Source organism: Lycium barbarum, chromosome 12, assembly GCF_019175385.1.
Source record: "Lycium barbarum isolate Lr01 chromosome 12, ASM1917538v2, whole genome shotgun sequence".
NCBI classification, from domain to species: Eukaryota; Viridiplantae; Streptophyta; class Magnoliopsida; order Solanales; family Solanaceae; genus Lycium; species Lycium barbarum.
The window spans coordinates 69,561,970-69,573,232 of NC_083348.1; the positions used below are offsets into that span (position 1 = coordinate 69,561,970).

The 11,263-nt window shown below is 34.5% G+C and overlaps 1 protein-coding gene across 1 annotated transcript; it reads right to left on the reverse strand.

Moving 5' to 3' along the window:
* Nucleotides 1-3,556: 3,556 nt before the first annotated feature.
* On the reverse strand, nucleotides 3,557-10,562 carry LOC132621079 (protein TRIGALACTOSYLDIACYLGLYCEROL 2, chloroplastic). Its single transcript, XM_060335221.1, has 5 exons — nucleotides 9,869-10,562; nucleotides 8,999-9,328; nucleotides 7,365-7,480; nucleotides 4,034-4,124; nucleotides 3,557-3,954 (listed from the first exon to the last, which is right to left on the reverse strand). The coding sequence occupies exons 1-5, from the start codon at nucleotides 10,400-10,402 to the stop codon at nucleotides 3,862-3,864; spliced, it is 1,164 nt and encodes a 387-aa protein (XP_060191204.1). The 5' UTR covers nucleotides 10,403-10,562; the 3' UTR covers nucleotides 3,557-3,861.
* Nucleotides 10,563-11,263: the final 701 nt, after the last annotated feature.

Sequence of the window (11,263 nt, forward strand, 5' to 3'; positions counted from 1 at the left end):
AATCAAATATGACAAGGAATTTGATTTTTAATATGTTGGAGGGATTATTTTTATTCTATTCTAAGAAAAGAAAATCTTGAAAACCGGTGAGAAACTACTGATTCATCAAAGCTATTTATCCATTATTTTCTAAATTTTGATCGTATAGAATTATGCGTACATCGGATGCCAGTAAGATTTTTTCTCGCTGTGAGTTGAATTCACGATATACTGAAACATCGATACTCGTGTTTGGAATAAAACTTTGAAGCTGCAGCCTGCAAGTAATGCACCATTTTTGAAAATTTGGGGGAAAAGCATTTTATTTTTGAAAATTTGAGGTGTTTGTCCCCAGAAGTAAAAATGTTTCTAAAAATATTTTTAAGTAGAAACAGTTGCAGTTTTTCGGCAATTAGGAAGAAGGCTAAAAGTTTTTGCTTCTTGAGAAAGCAAAAGTAGAAAATTATTTTTTTCAAGACAAAATATCCCACCATAAAATACATACTCTCTCTGTCTCAATTTATGTGATACATTTTCTTTTTTATTCTGTACCAGAAAGAATGATACATTTATATATTTAGAAATAATTTAACTTAAAAATTTCCTTTTTACCCTTAATGAAGATTTACAATCACACAAATATCTATGACTTGTTTTAGATCACATATTTCAAAAGTTTTCCTTTCTTTCTTAAACTACGTGCCTAATATATCATATAAATTGGAACGGAGGAAATATTTATCAAGTATACCCTTATTAATTCACTACTTTCTAATTATACATATTACGTATAGCATATTTAGAAATAATTTAACTTAAAATTTTTCTTTTTATCTTTAATGAAGATTTACAGTCACACAAATATCTATGACTTGTTTTAGATTAAAAGTTTCAAAAGTTTTCCTTTCTTTCTTAAAGTACGTGCCTAATATATCATATAAATTGGAACGGAGGAAATATTTACCAAATATATCCCTTGTTAATTCACTACTTTCTAATTATACCTATTACGTATAGCAATTCATTTTGTTTCTTAATGAGATCTCCATCATACACTTAAATGTTTCAAATAAAATTACAATTACTTTGTATTCTTATTATAATTATCAAGTTGTAATTGTATATAGTTATAATTATCAAGTTGTAATTGCATATAGTTTGAATTTTATACAGCAGATACAGTTCATTTCTTATCCAAAAAAAGATGTATGTTTTTCTTTTGATATTCAAGCAACCATTTTACTAATTTTTTTTTGTACTTAAGAAAATGACAATGTTATTTTGGTTGATGTTTTTAGTAAATTTAAAATCATCATGTTGATTTTTTTTTTTTGTCCCAAGTAAATACATTCAAATTTCACAGTTCTCTCATCTACTTTGAGAGTAGAAATTAGACAAATATTTAATAGGCTAGTGGCCTCCCTCTATAGTGTCTTTTTTGGGGAATATAATATGGTATAGATGACGAGAAAAGGAAATGAGTGAAATCTATAGTGTCTTTATTCAATAAGTTCTAAGACAAAATCAATTACATGCCTTAAGCGAGTGTGGTGACATCCATTGAATATTGAGTTTTTAGATTTTCTTCCATCTTTCCCGATTAATACAAATATCAATCACTTTAAATTCACTTACCTTCCATTCTTGCCCAATTAATACAGATAGCAATCACCTCAAATTCACTTACTTTCCATTTTTGCCCAACTAATATAGATAGCAATCACCTCAAATAACTTATTTTCCATTTTTGACCAATCAAGAGAGATAGCAATCACCTCATATCGACTTATTGTCTACACTATATATAGCTCAATAGGGGTTGCAAGGTTTTTGTACAAGCTACAAATCATAATAAAGTTTCTTCATAATCACCAATCACATAAGACAGTCTAAAGACATGGCTATGAAGAAGGCTTCATACAATTTTTTCGCCTTAGCGTTTGTGATTCTTCTGTCGATTGGTATATATATATAAGACACACACACTTGCTAATTATATATATATATACACACACATAGCACACTTTTCTTGGACCTTATGTAAATGTGAGATGCTTCGTGCACCAACCCGCCCTTTCTTTTACGCATAACACACTTTACTATAGAAATCCCATTTGGAAATTAATGTAAAGAGTATAGTCACCACATTTTTTCAAATCCTCTTTAGTTATGTCGTGACCATGAAATGGTTTTCTTATGTGTGGACCTTTAGCCGATTGAGAGGATTTTGTGTAAATTGAAAGAATTATTTTCATATTATTTACGCTACTAACTCAAATTTTAGTATGTTGATAGATTTGCAAAGTGTGGATGCTTGGGGGCCAGCATGTAAGACTAATCAGGACTGCGTAGTTTATTGTAGTGTCCCCATTGCTAGAGGCACTGGAATATGCCTGGGTGGACATTGCACATGTGAAACTTTGGAAAAACATGAATCCATTAGCAATGCCAGAACTGAGGCTGCTAGAAAAAATTTACATGATTAGGAATAGGGATCTATGAAGAAATTGTCTTTTTCTCTTTTAACTTTGATCCATGATTTGAATCAAATATGACAAGGAATTTGATTTTTAATATGTTGGAGGGATTATTTTTATTCTGTTCTAAGAAAAAAAATGAAAAACGCTGAGAAACTACTGATTCATCAAAGCTATTTATCCATTATTTTCTAAATTTTGATTCGTTATAGAATTATGCGTACATCGGTAAAAAAAATTCTCGCCGTGAGTTGAATGGACGATATATTGAAATATCGATACTCGTGTTTGGAATAAAACTTTGAAGCTGCAAGTATGTTGAGGACTTGCAATTGAAATTAGTAAGAATAACAAAAACAATAACACAACAAGGACATACAACTGTTTTGCATTTGAAAAATAAAGAAAAAGGTAACTAAATTAAAGGTTTCCCAAATATTATTTTCTTAGGGGAAAATAGATACATTGTTGAATCAAACTTAAAACTTTTTAGTACCTCCTACTTTATTTGCAGAAATATTGTTAACCTAACCAAGCAGAATTTTAAAGTCTCAATTATGTTAGAACAAATTATTAATATCGTGCGTAGCTTATGAGCTTAGAACAGCTTCTTTTGTCTGGAAAAACTGTTAACGCGGACAGCAGTTTCAGAAATGGTGCATTAATTAAAGTAGATTTAATATACTTTACTAACAAAAACATGAGACGTAATAATACTTGTCCTGTCCCAATTTATTTATGTAGAAAGATACCGGAGGTGGATGATCAAAGCACCTCATTTTCTGTGTTAATTGGGAGCATAGATTTTCTAGTTTTCTAAAATGGTATTTATATTTAACAATTTAAAACCTAAATAAAAAATCATAATATAAGCTGATATAGTGAATAATTCAAATTTCTTAAAAAGAAAGTAAGAAAATCAGATCCGACAGAATACTTTTTTTTTATTTTATTTTTCTAAAAACCAGACAAATATCAATCTTCTTTACAAGAGAAACCACATGTAGAAATTTCCACAAGGCTTTAATTAAATAATACAAATATTTTATCAGCTGGAACTGTTCCGAACAAGTATAGATATTAGAAAACTGAAAGAAAAGTGACCAAAGAATCAAAATTCAATCTCATACTTGTCATTTGTGAAACCATCTTTAATGACATTTATATTGCAATTTCTATCACAGAACAAGGTGAAAAAGGAAGCCTTCACACCTTAAAATCCTACAGATCAATGTTGTAACTACCAGCCAGATTAGCAGAAACAACCCATAAACCCTATCTAATCCGTAGACCAAGGGACTATCAGTGTCAAATAGAGTATCAAATAGAGTATCTTCCTTGGTCTTTCGGGAACCTCTCGGGCCAATATTGCAAGCCATTAAGCAGATTCAACATTCCATCAACTTTACAATAACCTGCTTAGCGATTTGATGAGCATTTTCAAATTGCGCCTAGTAGCTTCGTCACCAGTGAATCCCAAAATGTCGGAGCTAATGCTCTGCATAACGTGACAAATGATGAAACAAAGCATGCAAGTGATTGACACGTTAGAATGACTAGACCACGCAGGAAATTACCTCAACATTCTTCAAAGTGAAGACCAGCGTATATATGGACTTCCGTATCAATTCAGTGTTCTCAGGAGTCATGACCGTGGAGTGCACTTTCCTGCAATTTGGTTCATAAAACACCATAAGTAGATAATATGGTTTTGCCATGCCTAAAGCAAAGAGTAACAGATGCAGCCTCGAAGTAGATGCATAACTTAGGGATCACCTAGAAAGAGTTATAAGCTTTTGAACTCTGCTTTTGTTGTCAATAAAAGGAACTCACTGTTTTTATGAGGAAATTAGAAATCTTTGGCCATTTTCTGTATCACGTGTACATGTGGCCTAGTGGAGTAGTGGTTAATGAAGTGGGTACAAACGTTGGAAGCAAGGGTTCAAATCCCAAGCGGAGAAAAAAAATTAGGTGATTTCTTCCCATTTGCCTAAGCATTGGTAAGCAGCGGTACGTGGTACCTGCAATGGTGGGAGGTAGCAAGTACTCGGAGGAATAGCCAAGGTGCATGCAAGTTGGCCTGAACACCATTATTATTATAAATAAAAAGTAGTACTCCACCAGGAACGAATTAGCATAATCAATAATATCTCAACTTGAACGGTCTAAGCTCAAATAGTAAAATCTGAAAACACACACCAATTAGATGCATTTCCCACAAGAACATTATTTATTCAGAGATAACATCAGAACTTTTGCAATCCTTAGCCCAGTTTTGCATGATCATGACACAGCATTAGGGTGAGAACGATGGATTAAATATGTTCTTGGACTACTTCTGGAATGCCGATGAAATTATTGGACAGAAGAGCATAAACTTTGAGGTGGCCTTGAGGAATCTGGCCATAAGCTATGTTCCCTTAGGATTTTAGCTTGTTTCAACAGATATAAGCTCATTTCTCAAGCCATTGCTACAAGGTATGGAATGTCTGCTTTGCAAACGGAAGTGAAAAAACAAAAGATCTGCTTCAATAATAGTTGTGCTTGTGGGGGAACTGGGGAGTAACTTTGCTTCCCAATGAATGTTGTTAAAATGTGTTTGTGTTGTTTAGAAATAAAGGAGCCATCATATCCATCTAAAAATCAATTAAGAAAGATAACTTATCCATTGATGTCACTTTTTCCCATCATGAATCAGAATTGAACAATAAAAAGTGACAAACATCTGCCTACTGATATGATTCTCCTTTTTAAACCAGTACTCATTGATACAATTCTTAATTCCGTCTAATATCTACGAAAATGAATTTCTAGCCCCCTAACATAATCAAGAAAAAGAAAATGCAACCTACGCTCCTCCACCCCCCCCCCCCCCTCTCCCTCTCTATCTTTTTACAATACACACACACAGAGATATACAAATATATATATATATATATATATATATATATATATGAAGGGGAGCCTTGGCGTAACTGGTAAAGTTGCTGCCATGTGACCAGGAGGTCACGGGTTCGAGCCGTGGAAACAGCCTCTTGCAGAAATGCAAGGTAAGGCTGCGTACAATAGACCCTTGTGGTCCGGCCCTTCCCCGGACCCCGCGCATAGCGGAAGCTTAGTGCACCGGGCTGCCCTTTTATATATATATATATATATATATATAGAGAGAGAGAGAGAGAGAGAGACAACGACCAAAGAGGCAATTTTTTTTTTTTGTCAATAATAGATAAAATGCCTTCGTCACATGGTGGGAAGTTCCTCTTTGAAATGAACTAATCCGTCCAGTTACTGCATAATTGAATTTTCCACTTACTTTATGCATATAGTGTATCTTTTCCTTTGAATTATAATGCATACAAACTTGCCTTCTGTCAAGATCACATAAATGAATAAGTACAGATAATGTGTCTATATGTTTAGAAAAAAAAAAAAAAACACACAGATCACATATAAGATACAACAACAACAACAACAGCCCAGTGAAATCCCACATCTTGGGGTCTGGGGAGGGTATAATGTACGCAGACCTTACTCCTACCAAGGTAGGATGGCTGTTTCCGAGAGACCCTCGGAGATCACATATAAGATATGTAGAACAAATTTATATGCATATAGTGTTTAATTATTTCTGCTGCTGTGTGAATATAATGCACTATTTTTAGATTTGAGGCAGTCCCAATTCTTAAAACTAATACGATATATAGGTCTATGCGCTTGATAAATATTGACCGAATCAACACACATCACATATACCTTGGTAAAGAAATGCATGACATTTGGCGCTCCAAGTTTTGAACTAGGTGGTTCTCTACTTCTTAAAAATAAATAAATAAAAAGCGCAAAATCCACATATAGCACACAGACATTATGACTCAGGTTAAGTAGTATGTAACATAAGATGCATACAGTGTTTAATTATTTGCAGGGTAGTCTAAAATCCATCTTTTTGTTAAACTTGCTAGCTGCTTAATTGAGTTTTTCTTTCATTAGCCTAGTTCACTCCAAATTTAAGCTAAATATTTGGCCTCACAAGTGAGCAGCATGAGCAAAAGTTAATTCATATCACTCAGTTCTATTATCAGCCAACGGAACAAGTATCAAGTACATCTTATGGATCACTATTACTAATCCTTTTTTTTTTTTAATCTTGTTCACAAGGCTGAGATAATAACATGGCTTAAAGATGATTGTTTGAAGCCCTGACAAGGTTCTGCAGACCAGGGTTCAGTAGCATTGGATGGCCAAGTTTGGAATTTTTTATCTAACATCTCTATTAAGCAGGTACTGTTGAGTTACATAATTGTCCAGATGAGTTGTGTGCTTCCAAAGGAGTATATAGAGGTCAATTGACTCATCGACAGACTCTTAGACTTCACATGGTACAAAAGCCAATGTTTCCTAAGAACATTCTTTTTTTCCTTTTTCTTTTTGTTGTTCTCGTATGATCTTCTCTAGAGCATACTCACGCTCATATGTTCGAATAAAAGCTCACATGTAAAAGAAAATAAGTTACACATGTGTAAAGGTGTTGAGTTATATACATTCCCCAAATTAGCTGTGGGAGAGCTTTCAAAGAAATTTATATAAAGGTCCATGACTACTTCACTCTTGCCTTAAGATATTGGGGCGGATTCTTAGATACTTTCACATGTAGAAATTCTATAATACCTATTAAATAAACATATGAGACTGGTGGAGATAGATGTGGAAGTGGAGGAAGGGAGAGACGAAGTGACAGATCAAGCATTTCAAAGCACAAAAACCCTTCTTATAGAAAGTATTTGATAGTAGTAAATATGCATTTATTGATATCTGCGGTGGAATTGCAGAAGCATCTTCAAAATGCTGGTTAGGCAGTTGAAAAAAGGATGTCTCTAGAAAAGAAGCTATCATAAGTTACTGATTCACCTTATATCCTCAGATGCTAGTGCCAGACTTCGGGTTAAACTCTCAACTTCCTTCATTAAGCCACTATCACGAACATCAGCAAGCATAGGTTGGACATCCTCAGCCATGGCTTTAATCTGAGGTGTCACTACATCAAAGGTACAATGTTTATACATGAGAATATACTAAATACCTGCAAGGAACACATAAATTGCTCAAGCAGCATAATAGGATGAGCGCAACTGTACGCTAAACATTGACCGCTGTTTCAGTTCTCCCCTCCCCCTCAGATAAATTGCCGTACAGACTGATAATGATGAATGTGGTATAGAAAACACATATTGCAGCAGTACTTACTCATGGTTTTACACTTACCACCTAACATCTGACAAATAAATAATAGTTGTGCACTTGCTTTTGACATATTATTTAGAATATGCACTGCATGACATATCAGTGTATTGAATGGGCATCAATAACTCCATACTGGGTTAGACCAAAACTTTGTCAAGACGAGCAATTTTCTGCTGATAGTGATGGCTGCATGAAGCACGAGATGCTAGTTTTTGACAGAATTCTTGAATGGATACACATACTAGAACTAATAATAGTCCAATAAACTTATAAAACAAATCTCATACTATGAAGCACTCGTTTAATAGTTTCACTATGTCCTAAACCAAGATATACAACTCAATTCAAATAAATCCTTCATAAAAAATAAAAAAAATTGCAAAGCAATCAGGTAGGCCTTGTCTGACAAACCATTCACATATCTCCTCTTCCCAGGTCAGATACTCAGCGTATAATATAATCTTTAATATAATTTGGCTTGCCCAAGCTAATGACCTCAGTAGTCACACTCTGCACTTCCAGAAACATAATAACTTCACAAGCTCTCTTAACTAAGAGAGCTCCAAAATGAAGTGTTATCCAACTTCCAAATTTCATCACAGTGAAATATTTACACCAATGCTCTTTATACAGATGCTGCCAAAGAGGATTGAAGTCCATAACATTCGAGTACAACTCATAAAGCACACACTACACTTTTATAGGATGTAAAACATATTGCTTAGGTGGAAAGAACTAAGTTGAAATTTGTGATTTAACCTAAGCTTAAGATAGCAGTGTTTTGAAAGATGTTCCCACACATGACACTTGGTTTTTAAGGCAAAAATACATAATGAAACTCTTATTATAAAAGATGTTATGAATTATAAATAGAGAATAGCAGAATTTCAAACTGTGAAATCATTGCATAACTATATTACTCCCTCCCTTTCAATTTGTTTGTCTTCGTTTGATTAGGCACGGAGTTTAAGAAAGTAGAGAAGACTTTTGAACCTTGTGGTCTTAAACTAAAGATATGTATAATGTACCAAAATGGCTTTTAATCTTGTGGTCTTAAACATGCCATGTGGGATATTGCAATTAAAGAGTTGCCAAATTAGGAAAGAGACATTCTTTTTTAAAGAGACAAAAAATGAAATCAAGACAAACAAATTGAAATACATGGAGTATAAGCTAAAAGTACAGAAGTTAAATTCACTCGGTTTATCAGATGACCTTCTTCTTATCTCCTTGAATCAATTAAACCTCATCCATGCAAAGAGAAAAAAATGGGAGGTGAATAAATTTAAAGCGCATCAGACCTTTGTAAGAAGCGGTTGTGCCTCCTCAACAACATTTAGGGCTCTCTCAGCCAAAGCATAGGTGTTGGACAAACCAATTTCTTCTGCTTCACGGCCAAGTCGTGTGAATATTCCAACTAATGCATCTAAACTAACCCCTTGTTCTCCTTTTATCTTTTGCCTATCACAAATTATCAGACCCTCCTTAACACAATCCGGATCCAGGGGCCCTGCAGAAGGTATTGGGATTGGATCTCGAGGTGTGATATCAATCATGGTTTCCATGATAAGACCTGACTGGTTCACCTCAACTAACGAGTTTCGAGGAATAATTATCTTATCATCTTCAACCTATAAACACATAATCAATGTTTAAGATCAGAGCATACACAATCAACTATACAACAACTACTATTACTTTTAAAAAATATAAATAAAAGAGTAAGATACAATTGCAAATATAACAGCTTGTTTGGAAGGTTGTTGCCTATTGTATTGTGTTGTTAGTTTAGATACAACGTTTGTTTTGATTGTTACTTAAATTTTATTGTATCGTATTATTAAATCCATCATTATGTAACGTCGAACAGTCCCATCTTATGTAACGACTTATAGAGTGGTTGTGTAGTTACCTTTTTTTTCATTTGTCTCTTCTTATTATCTAATAATCATATTTTATCCTTTACCATACCTTTTTATGATAGTTCTACACCGTACCCCTAATTTTCTTGTAGGTTTATCCTTCAAAGTGCTGATATCAACGATACAATCTATCCAGACGTTGTACTCATCAAAACAATACAATACAGTACAACAGAGTACAATATAATACCATTCATTATGAAACAATATGTAACAACCATCCAAACAAGGTGTTTAAATGTGACTCACCTCAACAACAGCTTCAACATTTCTCAAGGAAGGATTGACTTTAATCACATTACCAACATTTACTCCTCTGATTCTAACAGGTGTGCCAGTACAAATGCCACAAGCTTGCTCAAACTCAAGCACAGCCAAATACTTCCTAAACCTAGACCTCAACTGAAACCCTCTCAACCAAGCCAAGCTTAATGCCAGCAAAACAGTACCCGAAACGATAAATAACCCAACCCCACCTTCCCAAATGCTCCTTTTTCCAAACCCAAAATCACTCAATGGACGCATAGTTCGTTTCCATATGTTTCTTGGAACATCAAGAATAACAGAGAGTGGACCTGAAGATGATGCTGGTTGTTGTTCTTCTTGTTCTTGATTATGAGCCGTATTTGCAGACATTGATTTAACACTAAAGGTTTGATTTTTAGGCCTGATTTGTGTTTTTGTACAAAACAAACGATCACCCAACATGTTTTTTCTAGTGGGTATGATGGGAAACATAGTAGAATTTGTTGATACATGGACTAAAGCATTTCCAGCCATCATTTACTTTTCTTTATGTACTTTTCTTGTTGTTTAGATAAAATTGAGCTGAGAATAGAGATTGAAGATCAACAAAATGGAAGCATATTTGGATGGTTCAGGGTGGAAGCAACCCTAGAGCAGATCAACCACTGACTGAATATTTTAGACACTACACTTCAGACTGGGAGAGTGACAAAAATGGGCTGGGCTGATAAAGAGAAAATAGGCTAAGAACATCTTGGAGGCCCAAGATAACTTGGAGTTGGTAGTGAGGAAGATTAGATGTTTTGGGCCTTTTTTTGAAGATCCATTGGCGCTGGAGGCGGAGGGGTTTTTTTTTAATCAATCACTTGGCACCCCTCTAGTTTAACAAAATTCAATTAACCTCTCTTTTAATCGTTTTCTTAACCGAGGTCTTGCATGCGAGTCATTTTGGGTACGGAGTCGCCAGGGTTTTTTTTTAATCAATCACTTGGCACCCCTCTACAACAACAACAACAACAAGCCCAGTATAATCCCACTATGTGGGGTCTGGGGAGGGTAGAGTGTACGCAGACCTAACCCCCACCTTGAAAGGTAGGGCGGCTGTTTCCGAAAGACCCTCGGCTCAAGAGAGGAGAAAAAGAGAGGAAAAGACAAAAGGTTAGATATGATCAAGCGTATCGAAAACAATATGAAAACAAGAAAGTCATGGTAAAAGGAGTATCAACTGTTATAGATAACTATGAAAATGAAACAATGGAAGTAAATAAATCATTCGAAACCAACAGATACTCGCAGAAATCAAGATACAAGAAACTATAGAACAACATAACTACTCTTAAGGGAGGAAAAACGCGACTACCTACTATCCTTCTACCCTAATATGATTCCTCCATACCC

Bases quoted from the DNA above. Each gene is read 5' to 3' on its own strand.
- LOC132621079 (XM_060335221.1), bottom strand. From the start codon at position 10,402: ATGATGGCTGGAAATGCTTTAGTCCATGTATCAACAAATTCTACTATG. The intron at 7,481-8,998 runs GTCTGATGCGCT...GTGACACCTCAG, and splicing joins CACAACCGCTTCTTACAAAG to ATTAAAGCCATGGCTGAGGA. The intron at 4,125-7,364 runs GTGAATCAGTAA...ACCAAATTGCAG, and splicing joins CTAGCATCTGAGGATATAAG to GAAAGTGCACTCCACGGTCA.